Raw genomic sequence first — 22319 nt, 5'->3', positions numbered from 1 at the left:
AGTTTGCTAATAAAGTGTTCTGTCATAAAAATCTCGTTTGAAAGGCAAGGAATTCAGATGAGTGTGGTTCTGCTTTTACCTTCAGACCCCTGTGGACTGGTATTGAGTCATCTCAGCAGTACAAGAGTAGAAAATTCACATTGTGTTTTTTCTGGATACAAAAGGCTTCACATTCTCAGGATTCTGTCAAGTACAAGTAGCAAAATTTGTCTGGCAATCAGCTCCTTTAGGAAAACATTTCTATCCGTAAAGAAGAGCTAAAGAAAGAAAATTGAATGTTGGTGGTGATTGTCTTTCTCTTTCCTTTGCTAGAGCTCGTTTGCTGTGCTTCAGCTTTGTTGTTTCCTGCTGTGTCCTGCTCCAGGAGCGAGCGCTGGCCGGGCTGCAAGCGTGGCCTTCCCAGGTACGATCAGCAGGGGCTGCAGGGCCAGGCAGGGGCTGCAGGGGCTGCAGGGCCGGGCAGGGGCTGCAGGGCCGGGCAGGGGCTGCAGGGCCGGGCAGGGGCTGCAGGGCCAGGCAGGGGCTGCAGGGGCTGCAGGGCCAGGCAGGGGCTGCAGGGCCGGGCAGGGGCTGCAGGGCCAGGCAGGGGCTGCAGGGGCTGCAGGAGCTGCAGGGCCAGGCAGGGGCTGCAGGGCCGGGCAGGGGCTGCAGGGCCGGGCAGGGGCTGCAGGGCCGGGCAGGGGCTGCAGGGCCAGGCAGGGGCTGCAGGGGCTGCAGGGCCAGGCAGGGGCTGCAGGGCCGGGCAGGGGCTGCAGGGCCAGGCAGGGGCTGCAGGGGCTGCAGGAGCTGCAGGGCCAGGCAGGGGCTGCAGGGCCGGGCAGGGGCTGCAGGGCCAGGCAGGGGCTGCAGGGCCGGGCAGGGGCTGCAGGGGCTGCAGGAGCTGCAGGGCCAGGCAGGGGCTGCAGGGCCGGGCAGGGGCTGCAGGGGCTGCAGAGCCGGGCAGGGGCTGCAGGGCCAGGCAGGGGCTGCAGGGCCAGGCAGGGGCTGCAGGGCCGGGCAGGGGCTGCAGGGCCAGGCAGGGGCTGCAGGGCCGGGCAGGGGCTGCAGGGGCTGCAGGGCCAGGCAGGGGCTGCAGGGCCGGGCAGGGGCTGCAGGGCCGGGCAGGGGCTGCAGGGGCTGCAGGGCCAGGCAGGGGCTGCAGGGCCAGGCAGGGGCTGCAGGGCCAGGCAGGGGCTGCAGGGGCTGCAGGGCCAGGCAGGGGCTGCAGGGCCGGGCAGGGGCTGCAGGGGCCGCAGGAGCTGCAGGGCCAGGCAGGGGCTACAGAGGCCGCAGGGCCAGGCAGGGGCTGCAGAGGCTGCAGGGCCGGGCAGGGGCTGCAGGGGCTGCAGGGCCAGGCAGGGGCTGCAGAGGCTGCAGGGCCGGGCAGGGGCTGCAGGGGCTGCAGGGCCAGGCAGGGGCTGCAGGGCCAGGCAGGGGCTGCAGGGCCAGGCAGGGGCTGCAGGGCCAGGCAGGGGCCACAGAGGCCGCAGGGCCGGGCAGGGGCTGCAGGGGCCGCAGGAGCTGCAGGGCCAGGCAGGGACTGCAGGAGCTGCAGGGGCTGCAGGGCCCGGCTCAGCCCCCGGCGCTGCAGGAGCCCCGCTGGGGCCGGGCTGGCCGCTTGCAGCTCCCTGCTCTGCTGCCCCGGGGCACATGGGCAGCGATTTTCTGCCTGCAGCAGCCCTCTCGCCATTCCTGCTTCCCCTTGCTTCTCCTTCAGCACTGGCTAAAAATTATAGTGGTTTACACACTTGATAGGTATAAACATCTGTCTGTGAAAATGCAGGGTGTTTCTTCTCTCAAGGAGTAAATTGAGCAAATTCCCCAGCTGCAAAAACCAGTCATTGACTGTAAAGATAAAAACTAACACAGGATTTCTGTTGCATTTCCTTTCTGATTGTGTCCTTGATTGTATTTAATGATGCCTTCACTGCATAGTTTTCCATCTGTGGATTATTTTTAAGTATGGAATCAGATTTTGGGAACTAAAATAAATTACTGGAGTTTTGTTGGGGTTTTTTTCCTGCCCTACATCTTGTCTCTTTTGGTAGGCTAAAAAGCTGATGACTGACTGTGAGATGCCCTGGGTTTGGCTGTTAGTCCTCTTCTGTCCCCACGGAGGGAAAGGGCTGCACACAGAGCCCCCACGATGTGCCTGGAACACTGGGGTGTTGTGGGCTGGCAGGCACAACACTTAATCATCAGAATAAGGAAAAAGTCAATTCTTATTATGTATGCTAAAAGCATCCAAAGCCAATACCTCCTAATTCCTTTTCTGAATTTCATCTATGCTAGTGCTTTTTATCCCTAATAACATTCTTATCAGTGGAGACTTGCCATTTTAGGGGATGGATTTTAAGCAAAGCATAAGTAGAATAAGCAAAGAAATTATCTGTTGTAAACTTCAACACCAGTAAACATTAATATCTTTAACCTTTTGACTTGGAGCTCATCACTCATTTCATTGCTCTGACTTACGACTGCAGATTAAAATTTCTTGCATTCATCTTGCTTGGTGAAGTAGCTTATTGGGATGAATAAATGACACCCTAATTAGAAGAGTACCCTGAGTGAGAGTGAGCTGCTGGAACCAGCTTTGATGGTCAAAAAATTACCTGTAGCTAGTTTCTCAAGATTATCAAAGAGGCCCTCAAATTAGAATGTCTGTCTTTGATCATAGATGTGAGGAATGAGGCAAAATGAGTGCACCAGGCAGATGGCAGGGGGAGGAGATGGTTGCTGTGGAATGGGAAACTGGAGGAGTTTTTATAAAGATTCAGGCCCTTTCCAGGCATTGCTCTACCACATAGTGAATGAGATAGCAGTATAGGCCTTCTTTTTCTTTATATTTTCCACCATAAAATAGTAACGTGTCTTCAAAAGTTAAATTGATTAGGTTATTTTTAAAGAAAAATCACTCTTCAATCAGGGTAACCTTACCCTGATTTTTCTAGCCTGTAGTGAGCCAAGCTTCAAACAGTACTAATCTGTAGTAAACTCTTTCCACCTGGCTTCCTTACCTGGCTAATTCCCACTGCCTGACCTGGGCATGGCTGTGGGTTTGTCCAGAGCCCTGCAGGACCCGGGGGTGTGGCACAGTCCCTTGGCCCAGGCATCTGACAGCCTGGGGCCTCTGCTGCCCACGGTCAACATGAAGGCACAAAAGGTACAAATGGAGACAGGGGATGGCCCAGGATGGAGGTACAGGTCTGGGACAAGGGTGACAAAGTGTGGGAGGAGGAGAGAAAGGCCTGACCTTACCAGTGGGAGATGATGGGATCTCAGTGTTCCTGCTCCATGGGGTTATTTTGGAGATGATGGGATCTCAGGGTTCCTGCTCCATGGGGTTATTTTGGAGATGATGGGATCTCATTGTTCCTGCTCCATGGGGTTATTTTGGAGATGATGGGATCTCAGGGTTCCTGCTCCATGGGGTTATTTTGGAGATGATGGGATCTCAGGGTTCCTGCTCCATGGGGTAATTTTGGAGATGATGGGATCTCAGAGTTCCTGCTCCATGGGGTAATTTTGGAGATGATGGGATCTCAGAGTTCCTGCTCCATGGGGTAATTTTGGAGATGATGGGATCTCAGGGTTCCTGCTCCATGGGGTTATTTTGGAGATGATGGGATCTCAGGGTTCCTGCTCCATGGGGTTATTTTGGAGATGATGGGATCTCAGGGTTCCTGCTCCATGGGGTAATTTTGGAGATGATGGGATCTCAGGGTTCCTGCTCCATGGGGTAATTTTGGAGATGATGGGATCTCAGGGTTCCTGCTCCATGGGGTAATTTTGGAGATGATGGGATCTCAGGGTTCCTGCTCCATGGGGTAATTTTGCTGTGTCAAGTGGAAACCACTGAAAAAGCAGGATCTGGTAAGAGGAGGAGCAGTCAGGCGCAGCCCCCAGCAGTGCCTGCCCTTCACCCTGCCCAGACTTCTCCAGTGTCCAGCATGGGAACAGTCTGGTAATGAGCAGATCCTCTTCTCCACTGAAATGGTACACGCTGCTTTCGAGCTCTGAAATTGGGAGCTTTGGGTTCACCCCACCTGGTACAACTGTCATGGCTCATCCCATGTGTGAATGTCTGCTTGTTCCTCTGAATCCACTGACCCCTTGATCTCAGTGCCAGCTTCTTTCAGGAAGTGTTTTATGTGGAATAATTTTCATTTTGGACATGTAAATATGCTGCATTGGGTTTATTGCCTTTTTTTTCTTTTGAGATAGACACTAAATGGGAACACCCAATCTGTCTTCTTTATGTGACGGATCATTTAATATACTATTACATTATTTTATTTGTCTCAATTCTGAACTAAACTATCCTAATCTTTTTGTTTCACTGAAGGGATGAAAAGCTTTCCATATTAAAATATTTTTGTGGCTGTTTTATGCAGCATTTCTTCCTGCAATGTCATAAATAGAATTGAGTGCAATACTCAGTAAATCATGTCATTGATTTTCTCACACAGAAAGCATGTAATCTGCTGGTTGCCTGGCCTTTGCTGTGACACCATTTGCATGCCCTGCTATTAGGAGTTGGAGAGAACTTCTTAAAAGCTTAAAATAAAATTGTGCCATTTCTCTTTTGCCATTGGTTCGTGGTTTGGTAGGAAGAGCAAGTTTCCTTCCCAGAAGTGATGATAAAGAGCAGGTCCCTTCACCATGTGCTCTGGTGATGCCTGGTTCTGATAAGGGACTGTAATTTTGCACAGCTCAGCCACCTGGTTCCTGAATCTCTCCACAGTTCTTGGCTCTGCACAGTCCAGCCCTGCTGTGCTGTTGCTGTAATTTATCAGTTATTTTTAATACCTCCTTTTTTTATAATGGCTCATGGTGGTTTATTTTTAAACTTAATCCTTCCAAGTCATTATTTAATAACTCCTAAGGTTCCCAGGGGGGACTGGGACCACTGGAGGGTCCCCACTGTGCTGCAGCCTTGGTGTTGTAGCTGATCCTGCCCTGGCTGTGAGCCAGCCCCTCCCTCCTGAGTTACCTGCCCTGACACTTCCCTGTGTCTTTGGTTCCTGTTTAGTCACTTCTTCCCCATCTTTTCCAATGCTGTTTTCTATTTTGCTATCCACAAGTTACTTGCTAAAGTGAAATGGGGGTTATGGGGGGTTTTGGGGGTTGGCAGTTGTGGGTTTTGCTGCCTCAGGTGTTCAGCACTCAGATCTTTGGAGCCAGGGCCTGCAGGAGTTCAGGGAAGAGAGGTTGAAGCAAACAGAAGTTGCAGAATTGCTGGACTCCACAACCCAGGGGTGATCCACCCTGTTTTCCTTCTCAAGCTGTGCTCAGCAGAAGGATAACCACAACTGTTCCCAGGTCTCTGACTACAAAAGCACTATAATGTTTCTCAGGTATTGCTTTTTTGTTTGTTGTGAGCAGACTCTGGAGAGGTTTGGTAAAGTTCATTCTTCTGCACGAGTGTTTGCATGTACTTAAGCAAAAAGAAGAAAGATCAAAGGGCAGAATTTCAAGTGAGCCCAGGAAGGGTAAATCAAAGATAATTACATTGGTCAAGATACAGTCATACAGGTGCACTTCTAAAATGCTGTGGAAGGCTTAATTCTCATCGTTTTCCTTGAATAAATTAGGGAGAAGCTGAATGCACTAGAATTGAGGATACTTTTTTGAAATCATAATTATTGTGCTTTTTTACTGTCAGTTGATATGTTTACCCATAATTTGCTGCTAAATCTTAGAATGTTGTACAGCCATTTTCAGAAAGCAAACAATTTATAATTTGGCTTACCTCACTTTTTTAAAAGTAGGAAATAAAAATCAATTTTCCATGTAAATAAAAAAGTATTCTTAAAGAATATACTGTGCTGCCTTGTCTGAGTGATCGTGATTATAAGAATTTATATACGTCTAAATGGACCAAATGAATTTAAAATTTTATTAATGCTAAATGATGATTTCTTTTTCCAAAAGGAAAAAAAATCTCCAGTTTAGAATGTCAAGAATCCTTATTATTGGGACTCAAACACCTGCCTTGGCTGGCCCATTGGGCCTCAGCAGCAAAGGGCAGAGCTTGGCCTTAGTACAGCTCTGTGTGTTCCCAGTGTGGTGATGCAGAATCCATCCAGAGTACCTGGGCAGATCCCGAGGATATTCCTTGTCTTTTCCTTGCTCTGTGGCATTATCTCTTTGGGTTAGGTAAATTGCAAAGAAATGCCTGTTTTCTTCTGAAGCATCACAGATTGTCTAGCCCTGGGCAGGTTTTTTCTCCGGTTCGTTGGTTATTTTTATCATGTTTTATCCTTGCAAGTTTTAGGGAGGAAAAAAAACCCCATGTTTAAGATTTTCTTTCATTTACTTGTATTATGGAATACTTATGTCATTTGAGCTCTTTTTGAAGGAGAGAAAATACAGTGTGAAACATTAAAACAGGGGGGAAAAAGCTATCTGCAGCAAGATAAAACTTTTTTAACAAAAGTGGTAATGCCCAGCATTTATGGAAATGTCCATCTGTGCTCTCTGCCAGAGTCAGAGCTCTGGCTTGGTACTGCAGCAAGTTGATATTTAGCAAATATCCTTTACTTTGGGAATAAAGTTGTGCCAGCCCATAGTGCTTCTTGCATCCTTTGGTTCCGTGGGTTTTCCTGGCACACCCTGAGTGAAGGGAGTGCTGGAACTCCCTGGGAGCATTCCCACAGCCTGCTGCCCCCCAGGCAGGACCTGCACGAGTGTCGGTTTTAAAACAGTCTCTTAAAATGTTTATGATTGCATTAAAATTTAAAAGAAACAGAAATCAAATCCTGGCAAAGAATAGCCATCCCTTTTTCCCTGCTGTGAGACTCGCACTGTTGTTTATGATGCTCAGTGACTGTCCAGATGCCTTTAAGTGGTTCAGACAAACCACAAAGCCACGGTGGTTTTGTGGCCTTTGGGCACTCCCATATAGGAAGCCCAGGTTGAATTCCCACTGCAGATTTTTTCAGTCTGAGGACAGGCCTGGCAGTGGGGAGAGGTTTGTGGTTGTGCAGCAGCCCTGACTGGACTGATGCCGAAGAAGGCTGATCAATGCAGTTTATTCTGCAGCATAAAAATTGCAGCCCCTTTGTCAGGGCCAGCAGCACTAAAGGTAAGTGGATTTTCCCTGGAGGAGGACAAACCAAAGGAAACCTGTGCCAGGATGTGGTGATCCCAGAGGAGACCAGAGGGTGCTGGTCCCAGCTCAGGAAAGTCCCAGCCTTTCAGTGGGGGAGGTTTTTGCAGCACACAGCATTGCAAACACTTGTCTAATAGGTGCCTTCATTTTCATATGCTCGTTCATTGAGCAGGCCTGATTAATTAGTGCGTGTCACCATCTGGTACTTACCGAGACTATTCATTTTTAAAATGTTGAAATTGTAGGGAATGTTGCACACCAATTAAGTTCTTTTTAATTGGATTATTTTAGTATAAAGTATTACTGGAGAAGGCCTTCATTGTGATTCAGCCAGCATGCATCCAAAGGAGACCTGCCAGCCTGAAATTACCTAGAACAAAGGCAAAATGCCTGAAATGCATGTTTATTACTATCTTCATGCACTCAGCAAAGATGATGTCAACAAATAAAAGCTCCACAGAGACATTTCTGCATTGCTGTGCAAGCTTCCTGACACGAGGGTATCTCAGCTGATCCCTGCTTCATCTTTGCCCTGCAACTCCAAATCTGTCATCTTCTCCCTCTGACCTGAAAGCTGAAATATGCTTTTGCCTTCCTGACTGCCTGATACCAACTCAACAGGGCCAGGCTGAGCCCTCCTGTGCACAGCTGTGTACCTGCTGGAATGAGGAGCATTAGTCTCATGTACACAAAGAATGATTTGGCCTTTAAGGCTGATAAATTATCTGTGCTGACTCAACCATTTAGTGAATGAAGTGTCACGATCTGCTGTTAGGAGCAGAAATTGTCTGTCTGTACTTGCTCCTGACACTGACTCACTGGGTGAATTTTAGTTCCTGAACGTCACTGCACTGCAGTGGTTCCCTGTATAAATTGTGAATAGTTCTGTTTACCAACTTACATAAAAGGCTTTGAGATACAGGGATGAAATGCAGACTGTTGATGTCACATATTTGCTATTAATACTTCCTTTACAAGTCTGATGATGTTTTGTAAGTAACATCTTGTCATTGCCTTGATTTTGCGTGGATTGAGCGTCTTCAAATAAGTTTTGTCATCTGAACTACTCATTTCACAAGTGCCAGGAGCTCTGCAGGGTGCACATTCCTGTTCCTTAGCAGGCACATGGAGTGTCAGTGGAAGCAGGGAAGGTAGGGAGTAAAAGACACCTGGTCCCCTACAGCTGGAGAGATCTGAGGTGGGTCTCTTCTTGCCCTGCTTTGCTTTGGAGATAGTGTAGGAATCCAGCAAGGAACAATGTCAGGGTGATTTTTTCCTTGTCTTTGTGTGCATTTTCAGTCCCTTCGATGGCCTCTGCTGCCCCCTGCCAAGCTGCAGCTGGTGGCAGCCATGGAAGCAGCAGCCGACTGAAAGATTTCATTTCTCTTATCACTCCTAATTACTCCTGCCATAATTACCACACATAATAGAGAATCTGTAGTTTAAAAAGTAATCCTTTTTAAAGGAGAGGAAAGCAGCAGAAAGATTGCTTTTAGTTGTCCAGAAAGGAAGAAACTGACTTTTTTTTAGAATGCAAATGCTTGCTTCAGCATATAAAGGTCACTGTGGATTTAATTTGAAATAGCGTAGGAGTGCTTCTGATTTCAAAGTACAAAAGTAGCACAGTGTTGGAATTGTTTTGGTTGTTTTCTTAAGATCATTTCCTCTAGTTGGAAGGTGGCTGTTTCCTCTGTGGTGCAGCTGCAGGCAGTGTCAGGGCCTGTGACAGGAACTGCTCGTCCTGCTGTGCCCGAGCCAGTCGCAAACCCAGCTGGGGTTCACAGACCCAGGCAGTCAGTGGCTCTTCTGTTCCAGTGTCACAAATCATCCTGGGGGTCAGGGCTGTGTTCAAACCACTTCTATTGGCTGTTGGAGACCAAAAGAGCTGAAATATCTACGCGTGGCTTGTATATAGTGAGTCCAGGTTCCACATCTGCATTTCCACAATCACCAGGTGTGGTTGCTGAGGTGACCTGGTGCAGGCAGCCCCGCTGGCACACAGGGGCTGTTCTGGCATGAAGCACAGAGCTGTAGTTGTTACTCTCTCTGCAGAACTGTGGTTCTGCTGGGTTTCCTGTAGATCCCATTATCGGGTTGAGTGTAACCCTTCTCTGGCTTAGAGGGAGCGGCAGCATCGCTGTCAGGGCAAAGGAGAGTGACTGTGTGTTGTGACACAGGCAGCGGTGTCATCACATCAGGGTGTAGCCCCAGGCAGGTGGGCACTGCAGAGCTTCCTCAGGGCCCCCTGTTCCTGGCAGGAAATGCCTGGAACACCATAAAGCAGCCTGCCTTGTGATGGGATTCTGCAGCAAGTGCAGCTTATGCAATTTCAGAGAAATAAGATCACACGGGTAAATCTTAAAACCCACACACAAGCACTAACCCTTTTGTTTAAATTGGTTGTTCAAAGCTTTTATATGATGGAGAAATATATTTTTCAAGAAAGCACTTAGTTTAGATTCCCATTAGTGTAACTTTACTCCTTCTATTTGTTAAATACATGAAGAAAGGGAGCTAGCCAGAGTATAAAATTCTTGTACATGCTCTCTCTCTGATTTTAGGAGACCTATTTATTCATATAGTTTTTCTGCTTACAGTATATAGCCTTGCAAGGTGTTGATCCAACAAAACTTGAGAGAGATCAAGAAACATACAAAGGCATTTTACTCTGTATATGTAAGATAAAGTCTAAAAGTTTGGGCAGATCTCAGTCTGGCAGAGTTTCTATCTCTTAGGTCATACAGAGAGAGCTTTTGGCAGTGGCTTTTTGGCAGAAAGCTTTGTCTGGAAACATATTTAGTCAGCATATGAAATGTGATAGCTCTGGTAGCACGGCTGTGTCTGCAGGCACTAATAGAGTTAGGCTTCAGCCCCATCTGCTGTTGGATCGGGATTGCTCTGTTGGTTTGCCAGCGCAGGACAGCCCTTGCCAAAACACAGAGCAGGACGTGAGGAGACTGACAAACCCCTCCTGGTGTCAGCTCTCCTCATGATCCTGTTGTTTGCCACGCTGCTGGAAGCCAGTGGTGCCCTGAGAATTCCAGCACAGCCACCCTGCTCTGAGCTCCCAGCACTGTGGCTCTGTGGGGAGCTGCAGCTGGACCTGCAGGGGGTCAGCACTGCCCTCTCGGTGTTCCTGCCAAGGATATTTGCACCCCAAGGCCTGTAAGAATAGAACATTATTGATTTCCAGTGCCTGTGTTTACAGAAGTAGCAGTGAACGTAGAGATCCTTTCACCTCAGTGAAATGTCTCCAATAATTTGAGTTATGCAACAGTGACGAAGAGAACAGACTTGCGGATTTGGCTCAGAAGGCTTAAAATCTTCAGGCATTAATTCATGAAACTCTCAAATCCTGGATACTCTGGTGACTATAAAGCACAGCAGATTTGTGTTTGATTTTTACTTAAGGCTGATTGTTTCAGGAAATAAAAAGATTCACTTTGAAAGAGATTTGCAGTTCTTCTTCAGTTGTTATTTCTGGAGGGGTTAGGTAGAAAAGCTACATATGAAACAAATCAGGGACTAAAAATCCTTAGCTTTGTTTTGAGGATATCACAATGGTTTATTGCCATTGTGGTAAACAAAAAGATTAAAAACAGTGACTTTCTAGAAAGATTTCCACTGTATTGTTATCTGACTTTTCCAGGACATCAGAACAGCCTATCTGTTCAGCCAAAATACCTCTCCAGTTATCACTTGACTCTGATGAAAAAAGTGCTAAAATGGCAGAGTTTGGGATTGCTTGAACACATTTTCTCACTTAAGCTGAGCTTGTTCACATTTGAAGCTAGAACAAATTATCTCAATTGCATTTAGGAGAGTAAACATACTCTTGCTTTCCTATCTCATGTTTGAGTAGTTATGGTGAAAGCATAATGTGTGGTAATCTTTGGGTTTATATCCTCTTCCTGCATTTGTTTTATTTGACAAAATTAAAGGTCAATGGTCCTGAACTAGTCAAGAGAGTTACTCTAAATTCTCAGTCGTTGCCATTTTTCCCTCCCTCTGCTTCAAGTGACATAGGACTTGGCTGCCAAAGTTTTAATTCTTTATGTATGAGAAGAATGATAGTTGCAATTTGGTTTTGCATTTCAGTTATGCAGTTTTATAAATGAAGATGTCAGCAAAAGGCTACTTGCTCCTTCCACATTATCCCTAGTGTGAAAAACATAATGATCAAGCAGATTTTTCCCCATTCTCATCCTTTTTGTGTCTTGTGTTCTTGCAGCATGATCACTGCTCCAGGAAGGGTCGGTGCTGGGTGAGCAGAGAGGAGCCCCACGGATGAGACTCCTGCCATGCACTGAGCAGCAGGGCTTCAGGCACCGAGCTCTGAGAAAATGTCTGCTTGCAACACTTTCACTGAGCACGTCTGGAAACCCGGTGAATGTAAGAACTGCTTCAAGCCCAAGAGCTTGCACCAGCTACCCCCGGTGTCAGAAAAGAAGCCGCTCTCACAAGCAAACTTGAAAGCCAATGCAAACCAGAGCAGCGGGCAGCGCGGGAGGAGCAGCGGCAGCTTCCGCCCGCCCGTGGCCAAGAAGCCGACGATAGCGGTGAAGCCCACCATGATAGTGGCAGATGGGCTCTGTGGGGAGCTGGCCACGCTGGAGCAGTGCGAGAACAAGCCCCTGCCTGTGGGGTGGAACCGCAACAAGGCGGTCCTGAGCAAAAAAACACTGAACAATAACAATGAGGAGGAGATCGAAGGTTACAGCCATGTTCCTAGGCCTTACGGCAGCAGCGAGGGCGTGGGGAAGATACCAAATAACAATAATAACGGGCTGACAGAAGTTCTGAAGGAGATTGCGGGTTTGGATACCACACCTCAGCTCACTGGAAATGAAACAAACTCAAGAGAAACCTTCTTGGGAAGGATAAATAATTGTTACAAAAGATCGTTAGAGAGGAAGATCCCTCCGAGCTGCATGGTGGGTGGAATGAAGGACTCACAGAGTAAGCATGTTATTCTGAGTGGAAGCACTGAAGTCATAAGCAATGAAGGTGGACGTTTCTGTTATCCAGAGTTGTCTAGTGGAGACGAGAGTGAGGATGACACGTTTTTTGGCAGCATGCAGGAAGAGCACGAGAGCTGGGATGAAAGTGATGAAGAGTTGTTAGCAATGGAAATCCGCATGAGGGGCCAACCTCGCTTTGCTAATTTCAGAGCTAACACCCTGTCTCCTGTTCCGTTCTGTGTTGACAAAAAATGGAATACTGTGCCCCTTCGGAACAAGTCTCTCCAGCGGATCTGTGCCGTGGATTATGATGACAGTTATGATGAAATTTTAAATGGTTATGGGGAAGAGACTGTGATGCTTTATGGGCAAGAGAGCATGCAGAGCATGGTGTCTTCTGATTCGACATCTCCTGATTCTTCTTTGACAGAAGAGTCTCGTTCTGGGACAACCAGCAGTTCTTCCCAGAAGCTTTGTAATGGAGGGTTATCTCCTAGCACTCCTCAGGACCTCAAAGTGATTGAACCAGAATATGAAAGTCTTTGTGACAATCAACAAGTGAAGGATGTGCCAAAAGCACACAGAAATGCTCTGAAAAGTCAGGAAACTCACAAGGCAGTCCTTGCGCTTCGCCTGGAGGAGAAGGATGGCAAAATTGCTGTGCAGACTGATACACAGGAGAATAAAAGCTCTTCAGATGTTGCTGGTCAAGCCGTGACTATTAACTTGGTGCCTGTGGAGGAGCAAGCTAAACCTTACAGGGTGGTGAACATGGAACAGCCAGTGTGCAAGCCATACACCGTAGTGGATGTATCAGCTGCCATGACCAGTGAATGTAAAGAGAACCAGACTGAAACCTCAGAAACCAAAAAGGCATCATCTAACCCAAGCTCACCAGTAACCCCAGGCACACCTGTTGCATCCTCTGCAGCATCACCTGTACGTGTACACGCTAATCTGAAAAAATCCAGTGCCATCAGATACCAGGAAGTGTGGACTTCTAGCACTAGTCCAAGGCAGAAGATACCTAAGGTGGAACTGATTGGAAACAGCTCAGGACCTTCCGTTCCTCCCAGGAAGACAAGCCACAAGTCAGCTCCTACTTCACCTACAGCTACAAATATTTCTTCGAAAACGATCCCAGTTAAGTCTCCCAATTTGTCTGAGATAAAATTCAACAGTTACAACAATGCTGGCATGCCACCTTTCCCTATTATCATTCATGATGAGCCCACTTACGCTAGGAGTTCCAAAAATGCTATTAAAGTTCCTATTGTAATCAATCCAAATGCATATGATAACTTGGCAATCTATAAAAGTTTTCTAGGGACCACTGGGGAGCTGTCTGTCAAAGATAAAACTACAAGTGTGATAAGCCATACCTATGAAGAAATAGAAACTGAAAGTAAAGCCACCGAAGCCATAGGCAACAAATCCACTGAGTTGCCCCAAGCAAAGGGGGTGGCCAGTAGCTCTGAGTGCAGGCTGGGCTCTGTGGCTCAGAAGGTCCAAGAGTTCAACAGCTGCCTCAGTAAAAGCCAGATATCCCCACAGAGAAGTCACAGTGCTGACCACAGCTCCCCCTCCAGAGTTCAGAAGGCAGTGCAAGAGCCTGCAGCGAAGGCAGACGTGACCCCGGATGGTTCCATCGGCAGCAGTGGTGGCAGAGAGAACGCGAGCACGGTGCTCTCACAGATCGTGGCTTCTATCCAGCCTCCACAGTCTCCTCCAGAAACGCCTCAGTCTGCTCCCAAGTCCTGCAGTGTAGAGGAACTGTATTCCTTACCCCCGGAGGGAGATGCTGCTAAAAACACCCTGGTACGACCCAAATCTCTGTTTACATCACAGCCTGAAGTCGAGTCCTCCAAGATGGAAAGCACTGCCATTAAAATGCAGAAAGATCCACTCTCACAGCCGGCTGCCACTCCCTCTCCAAAGCCAGCACAAGCCACCCCGAGCGCTACCAGTCCCCAGGCAGAGCAGGCCCCACCATTCCCCCCTCCACGCTCCACCTCCTCTCCCTACCATGCCAGTAACTTGCTGCAAAGGCATTTCAGCAATTGGGCCAAGCCCAACAGCCCCCCCAGGTCGACAGAGGCCGAGTCCATCCTGCACTCGGAGGGGCGGCGTCCCGACGCGAAGCCCAAACGCTGGATATCGTTCAAGAGCTTCTTCCGCCGCAGGAAAGCCGATGATGAGGAGGAGAGAGAGAAAGACAGGGAGAAGGGGAAGCTGGTGGGTCTGGATGGAACTGTAATACACATGCTCCCCCCGCCTCCGGTGCAGCGGCACCACTGGTTCAGCGAGGCCAAGTCGGACTCCGGCGAGAAGCCGTCCATCGTGTTCATGTACAGGTGTGACCCGGCGCAGGCCGAGCCCAGGGCTGAGCTCCCGCCCCAGCCCGGCCTGGAGTCTGCCATTGCAGAGGCACTGGGGAAGGACAAGGGGGAAACGCAGGAAAAGCCTCCAGAGAGCTCAGAACAAAACCTAGCCAGCCATTCCTCACCGCCTCAGGCTCCCAAGAAAATACCCAGGTACCACTCAGCTGTTTTAGTCATTTACTCTGTTGTGAGCTGTCCTGTATGTGCTGCTCAAAAGGGAGAGACTAAGAAGTTTTATTACATTAATGCAATTTTTTCAATGTATATTTCTTTTAGGTAACTTAGAGTGTATTTTAAAATCTTTCTGTTGTGTTAAATAACAGAAAAGAGGTAAAACATTTACTAGAAGCAGTACCTGATATTTAGAGTTTGTCTTGCAGGCTCGCTAATATGTCACAAGAGTCATGTTCCATTGGATCATATCCATTCTCTTGAATCAGATCTATTCTCTTGATCATTGGATCAGATCCATTCTCTTGAATTTCTGCTTAGAAAGTGTTTCTGTGTTATGGGAAACTTGAGAATTTGTCAGCAGAAATACAAGGCAACTCTTGAGAAGTACAATAGAAATTAAAAGATCTGCGACTCACAGAAGGTGTTGTACTAACTTTACCTCACATGCCCAAGAATTCAACAGATGCTAATTAACCACACTGCACATCACTGCAGGACTCCTAAAATAAACCTTGTAAAAAGGTAGAAACAGAACTAAGGTATCTACAAAACAGTGTTATCTCTGTCTTGCAAGGCCTGTGCTTTGTCCCCTGACAGTATTAGATCCAGCATGGTCACATCAGTTGCAGTCAGTCATGTGGGCAGAGTAGAATTCCCTGAGTGCTGGACCACAGCTGTGGATGTGTTGGAATTGTCTTCCAATGTTATTACACAAACAATTCAAAAGTAGCCTCAAACTTGAGTTATTTATTTCATTATAACAACAACCTAATGGGAGGAAATCAAAAATTTTGTGAAGTGTGAGCCCTAGAAAACGTATGATGACAGTGGTTTTTGGTTTTCTTTCTCCATGTTCTATACAAGAAAACTGCAGTGGTTTTTAGCTAAAAACAGTTTTAACTTAATAGAAATCTCTGTGTGAGCATAGTCAGAGCTTACCATAAACTGACTGCCACTTGTCCTAAAGCAAAATAACTTGGTTTTCTTCCTCTATACAAGAAAAGTGCTAGAACAGTGCAGTCTCTAGATTTGCCCTAAATGAATTGGTGAGAAGTAGCTGCCTTCAGAGGGCAAGTTAAAGGATTGGAGGAGTTTGTTCCTTTACAGGAACCTGGTTTCTTTCTCCTGTCTGTGGGGCAAGCTAGGGAAAGAGGTTGATTTTGGTTCCAGTGCCCTTGCTCCCAGCTCTCAGTGCCCTGCTGCTGTGCTCTGCTGAACCAGGGCAGAGATGCAGTGAGGAGGAGCTTGGCAGTCACTGCTCAGCCACATCAGCTGGCAGATGTGCCAGGGGATGGGGCAGGAGGAGCAGCTGCCTCTGTGGGTGCTGAGAGGGCAGGAGCAGCAGCCAGGGATCCTTGCACTGCCCTGGAGATGGTGCTGTTGAGATGTGTCCTGTGCTCCTTCTGCCCTTCCTTCTGAAGGCAGTGGGTCACTGATCTCTCATTCGCTTATTCCAAAAAGCATGTTTACTCTTTAGTTTTCTTCAAGTCACAAGGATGTTGGTTAAAACCATATCTCGGAATTTTCCTCAGTGAAAACTGGAATTTTCCACACGTTAGCATTAGAATTTCTTCTTTCTGACAATACTGTTCCCTGGTTTCTCCAAATTTCAAAGAAAATACACTGAGGTGCTGAGTTGTGGGAGCACTGGGCAGTGGGTAGCTTTATGCTTCAGTTCTTCTATTCTTGGTGCCTTGAGTTATTTAGGGTTTTTTAATACTTTTTAATGTTGTAATGAGACCAAGTGAAACCTTATAATGCCACATAATTGAAGGGTTTTACTGTTGTTTAAGGGGTTTGGCTTTTGTTTTTAATATCCTGGTAGGTGAGAATCAGGATTTCTAAATGCTGTTTTTGCTTGAGCAGGAGGTATAACCCATGAGAAGCTTTGCTTGTTTTGTGTTAACCCTCCAGGTATTAGTACAAGGTTAGCTGTAATTCAGGCTAAAATATGTGCATGAAAAAGATGTTTAGAATGTTCAGTTAAACCTGTAGAGGCTTAGAGGAGAATGGATGACCTGAAGATAGCAATCAGTGAACAGGACACTTCCCTAACTCAGAACACCAAGAACAGCAAGCTCTCTGAAAAAACAAACTGATGACCTGGAAAATAAGATAAGCTTTAAAAAATGTCAGATTACTGAGGGGTCTCGAAAGCAAATTTAATGAAGATCCAGTATTTCCTTACTTTGCAATGGATTACAAAGCTGCTAAAGATTGATAACACAACTACAAAACAGCTGAAGGTATTTCAAGTTATCACTAGAAAGGTCAGTTTTCCCTTTGAACAGCACTTGCAAAGCTATCAGTTTTTCAGAAAGCTGAAAATTATCTCTCTGTTATACAAAGGAACTTGGTCAGTGTGATTGTTTCTGTTTGATGGCAGGATGCACATATGCTGGTTCAAAAGGAGCTAGCAAATAATGATATATTAAATTTACCAAAAAATTTTAGATAGATTCATTTTTGCTAAAAATCAACAGTTTTATCATTAATTAGGAAGAGAACACCTTTAGTTCATGAAGCAGCAGTTGTTCTCAGGTGCAAAACCTAAAATGGACCAAAAGATAAACACATGGCATTTCTGGCCTGAGTCACTGTAATTGATGAAGGTGGGACAGCACAGCTGCAATCCACTCATCTCAGGTTGAATAAAAAGATCCTTAAAAGGCTTTGTTATCTTGTGGATCAGAGTGTTCCTATTGGAGTTTCACAAGGTAAAGGCTTCTCCTCTCCTTCATTGAGACATCACTGTTCATACCCAGCAGCAACTTGTTAGATTGAGACATTTCCTCGAAGCAAAGTGCAGCACAGTCCTGCTGCTTCCTTGGCTGTCTTCATAAAGCACATCAGAGCTGAACTCATCTGATCTGGGCACAGCCATCTCCATTTCAGTTACAGGGTAAACTCAAGAGTTTCCTTTCACAGCTGCAAGCCAGCCATAACTTTCCTTTATGGGATCTTTGGGCCAGTCTTGGATGAAGTGAAGATAAAACTCTGTTTTTCCTGAAATACTTCCTTCAGGTAGTGAGATCTGAATATTAATTTTGTTCTGGTACAGATAAGGAAGCATTTCTTCATAGCTAAATTTGTGATCACCCAATCTAATTCCTAAGATTATGTTCACTTTTGCAAAAGGATTTGATCTCATAACTGATAGATCTGAGCTCTGTATAGAGGAATATGAGTGTTGTGACAGATCACTCAGAGGAAACAATGGGAATCACTGTTCTACAAAAATGTAGCCATCCATTAAGGTCAGGATTTCATCCAGAGACAGGCAGGAATAACCACCACTGCCACATTCTACTTTCACACTGTCATCACTGATCCAGTCCTGCAGATTCCACAGCTGCTTCAGAAACTGCTTGGGAAGATAAGAAAATCTGTGAAATCACAGTAGGGCTCTGTTTAAAACACAGTCCTTCTGTGGTTGGAGGGCTTCTGGTATAACTCTTAGGATGAGGTTCTCACATGAACCCAGAACTTCTTAGGTACAGCCCAAGTAAATTGATGAGCATTTTCAAGGATGTTCTAGATGAAAAGAAAATCCTTGCTTGAGCAAGTCCATTGAAATGGGAGAATTTCTCCCTGAAAATTTAGGGTGGATCAGCTGTTCTTTCTTGTCAAATCCATGTTAGGGCTTTTCTTGTCTAGGTGTCAGCAAGCTTTATCCACCTTACTCAACAGTGCTTAGCAGTGCTTTTAAAAGTATTAACTAGCTGTCTTCTACCATTTCATCAATTAAAAACTTGTGAGGTTTTTCTCTAGAACATTTTCCAATTCTAACAGAATTGGAAATTCTGCACATGCATTATGCAATAAGTTTGGTAATGTGAACTTGTAAACACCAAGGACTGTTAAAGATCCAAGTAGAAGGGACTTTACCATTTATTGTTTTATAAGTTTAGATTAGGAAATGGTAAATCATGTATTATTGTTCTTAACTCCTCTAATACTGTCTGTAAAATGGAAAGACTGAGAACCTAAAATGGATAAAGAAAAATATCTTTTTTATAATGCACAGTTAATCTGTGAAACTCATTACCATTAAGTTTCAGTGACACTAAAGAGCTTAGCAGGATGTCTTTACTGGATTATCAAGTGTACTCCCTTTATCCGTGCAAACATCGCATTATACAAGATCTAAAAAAAAAAAAAAAAACCATTCTCAAGCTTCAGGACTAAGCCAGCTTCTCAATAATCAGAATTAGGAATGAACTTCATGGCTTAGTAGTTTCAGGTTGTCATTTGAGAAGTTTGTTTCACTTTCCTCTGCAGTGACTATCGATGGTGGTGAGGAGGGACTGAACTGCAGGAGCCACTGGAATGTTTTTGGTATCCATGGTGCCCTGTGACTGAAACCTGGGCACTGCTTGTCTCTGCTCAGTGCTCTGCAGGAACAGTGGGCAGTGTTCTGAGGAGAAGTTCTGCCTAAGGTGGCCTCTGACCTCCCTCCAGCCGTTAACCTCTGCATTTTTCCTCAAGCATTAATCAGTCAGTTTAGGCTTTATGTTTGCTTTATTAGCTTAAAAGAGCAGAGCCTGAGGGCATCTCAAAGTGCTGTCTTTGAAACTAATATAGCTACAAATTGCACAGTTGGGTTTTTGTGTGTGCAAAACGAAGTCCTCTTCCTTGTCATGTCCAACTGTACAGCTGCCATTGAGGCTGCTGTGTTGATGTCCACTGGGGAGGAGAGCAGAGTCTGTGCTGGCCCCAAGGCCACATCAGCTTTTCTCTGTTTCTGTCACTAATTCCTGCCGCTGGGATTTACGTGCTGTCTTGTACAGAACTGTGTTCCCTCACCTTTACCTCTGGATCTGACCCTATTTCAGGAATACACTCTCACAATCACTTCTTATAAGCATTCCACTTTATCTCCCTCGTATGCATTGCTGTTTATTAATCACCCTAATTGAGCAGGCGTGCTCTGAATAGAGGAGAACACAGGTCACACAAGAGCTGTGATTCCAGTGTCCTCACCAAAATTAACACGCTACACAGGCAGCTTTCTGGATCCTGCTGTTCCCAGAAGACCGAGGCGAGTTAGCCTGCATCATCTTCTGGCTATCGGCCAAAAACTGTGGAGGAGGAGAGCCTGAAGGAAAGAGAGCCATTTGTCCCTGCAGAAAAATAACACTTTTAAAACAGTTTTGAGCCTGTGCACACGTGAATAACAAGTATTTGAATTCAGTGGCGTGTTGTCTGAAGGACAGTCATTTTTATGGCAAGTTTTTTTGCTTCACGTAGTCTCAGTTTCTTAGGAAAACAGAATTCTCTGCATGCAGAGGGCTGCTTCCTCCACTAACTGAGTAGTTGTTTAGCTTCAGCCACTTGTGCCCGAGGAGCAGAGTTCTCTAAGATAATTAATTTCTATGAAGTTTGTTTTTGAAATAAAAAAGGAGAGAGAAAAAACCTTGGACAGAGGAGGCTGCGCCCACTGTGGTAGATGCTAAATTTGTGCTCTTATGCAAGGCATCAAAGAATCCATCCTGGCAAAATATCTATAAATATCCCGAATAAGGAGATAGCTTTAAGTATGACTTGGTACCAGTAAGCAGATAGAAAGTTACACAAAATCAGGTTTTAGTGGTTCTAATCTGAGAGAAGTGCCTGTTTATCAGCTGCCCCTCTTTCCTCGAAAAACCAGTCATTTTAACTGTTTAGTTCATGAAGCAGCTGGGATGTGGTTCTTGGAGCTCCCTGGGTGAGGAGGTTCCCCCTTTTACTCCTCCTGTGTCCTGCCAGCACCACTGAAGGTTGACATTTGCACTGTGTACATAAGCTCGATCTCTCTGTTCTCAGCGTTAAGATACTGGGAAGCATTTCCCCATGGATTTCACGAGCTGACCTCTAACTGCTGTGGTTTAAAATGTATTCTTTTGAGGCCCTGAATACAGATTGGAGATACTCTCTTACTTTAACAATAGGTCAGTGTTACTTCCCAAAGCTCAGTGAGAGCTGAGTGTGCTCTCCCGGGCAGCAGGCATGAGTGAGGCCATGGCCATCATTCCAGAGCAGTGATGCAGCCTGCCCTGGCCTGCAGGGAGGCAGTGCAGGAGTTAAGGAGGCAGGGCTGCCGTGCCCGGGGCCCTGCAGGGCCCAGCCCCCGAAGGTAAACACCAAGGTGCAGTAGGTGTATCACTCTGTGCAGAGTTCAGCCCTCTTGCTCACAGCTTGCACAACTTGTAGCACACCAGAACACTGTGGAATCAATGGCTCGCCAGAGTTTCAAGACATGATTAAAAGACTCAAGAAGGCCCTGAAAGAATTTCCTTTAATGGGGAATTGTGTGAGTGAGTACAGTGGGTGAGTTGGTATTTTTTTCTTTCTTCCTTTCTAGCTGTTGGTTTACTTTGGCAAAATGCTTCTGAGCTTAGGTTTAGTGTATGTGCATGCATGTGTCTGGTTTGGAGAATGAGTATGTTCTTACCTCACCAAGAGATACTAAAAAGTTACTTTGAGATGTGATAATTCCTGGTTTGTGGCAATGACAGAGCTGTGAAGCTATTAGAACCTATTTCTTCTTAAAGAAAACATTCCTGTGGAGGAATGCAGGTATGTATTATATTATTTACAGCAACTACAAGCCTTCAGTTAAATTATCCTGAGAGCCTTGTTACTGCTTTAATTTTATGTCTGCTTTACTCTGAAATTACTGAGGTTAACTCTTTAATGTGGATATATTTATGGCACATGGAATGTTCTTCACACCATTCCTATGCATGGTACTAAAACTGAACAAAAAATGGTACGCTGATTAAAGATTACATCTTTTTGAACTGACGCCATTTTTTCCCTTTTACTAACAAGTTCTAATGAGTTTGGTTTGTGTCAGCTGCAGTTAAAATTCATGAGTCTGAGCAGAAACAGCATGTGCTCACTGCACCGTCCTGGGGCTTGTCATGCAGAGCATTGGCATGTTGGAATCTTTGTACTTGGGGATTGCTACAAGACTGTGTCCCAGGGTTTTCAGGGTTTTGGCTTTGCCATAGACAAATACCTATCATTTATGTTAACTCTTTGTGGAAGTTTGAAATCCTTATCACAGAAAATAAGTATCTTTACAGATTCATGATGTGCTGATCATTTTTTGATGGAAGTGTCTTCCTCCTGTCCCTAATGGAAGTCACAAGTAGTTCAAATTCTTCCTGGTGTATTTGATCAGGCTGTAGTAATGACAGCTAGCAAACAGCACATATGCTCTTGAGATTTGGCCTGTAATGAGTATTTGTTTCTGCAAGTGAGAGAACATAAAGGCATGGAAATAATTTTGCTCTGACATGTTTTTGTGGCATATTACTGATAATTGCTGTTATATTTTCAGTATGATTGTGGGGTTTTATTAAATCTCGACATTTTTTTCATGCATATAATGCATCATTTTTAAATTATGCTGCAATAAATATATCCATGGAAACCAAGTAAATGCACAGTTTTCAGAGTTCTGTGCTATAAGTCATCACAGTGTGATTAAAACTTCATAGCTAAGAGCAGGCACAGAGGAATGTCTTCAGTGCCTTTTGCAACTGGCCTAATGTAGATGGATTTTAGTGGTGGAGAATTTTATATGGGAAAGAGATTATTGGCCTAAATGAGCTCTGTTTCCCAGAGTGTCAGTTCCCAAAATCCTACCAGGATATGAAAATGTATCATTGAAGTTTTATGCATTTATTGGGACTTAATCACCCTTGCTATACCTTGTTATAT

At 45.6% G+C, this 22319-nt stretch overlaps 1 protein-coding gene across 7 annotated transcripts in view; it reads left to right on the top strand.

Annotated features, from left to right (window-relative positions):
- PEAK1 (pseudopodium enriched atypical kinase 1) overlaps nt 1-22319 on the top strand; it is a 111867-nt gene that overhangs the window by 64945 nt on the left and 24603 nt on the right. For 5 of the 7 annotated variants that reach the window (XM_064388675.1, XM_064388671.1, XM_064388672.1 and 2 more), the window contains 3 exons: nt 313-403; nt 11325-14588; nt 20802-20918. In XM_064388675.1, the coding sequence (XP_064244745.1) occupies nt 11437-14588; nt 20802-20918 (3269 nt within the window). In that variant the 5' untranslated portion in view covers nt 313-403; nt 11325-11436. The remainder of the gene's footprint in view (nt 1-312; nt 404-11324; nt 14589-20801; nt 20919-22319) is intronic. The other 2 variants (XM_064388676.1, XM_064388677.1) reach the window with 2 other exon arrangements.

Source organism: Passer domesticus, chromosome 14, assembly GCF_036417665.1.
Source record: "Passer domesticus isolate bPasDom1 chromosome 14, bPasDom1.hap1, whole genome shotgun sequence".
NCBI classification, from domain to species: domain Eukaryota; kingdom Metazoa; phylum Chordata; class Aves; order Passeriformes; family Passeridae; genus Passer; species Passer domesticus.
Note: the sequence above shows the minus strand (reverse complement) of the source record. Positions and strands in the feature narration are given on the sequence as shown.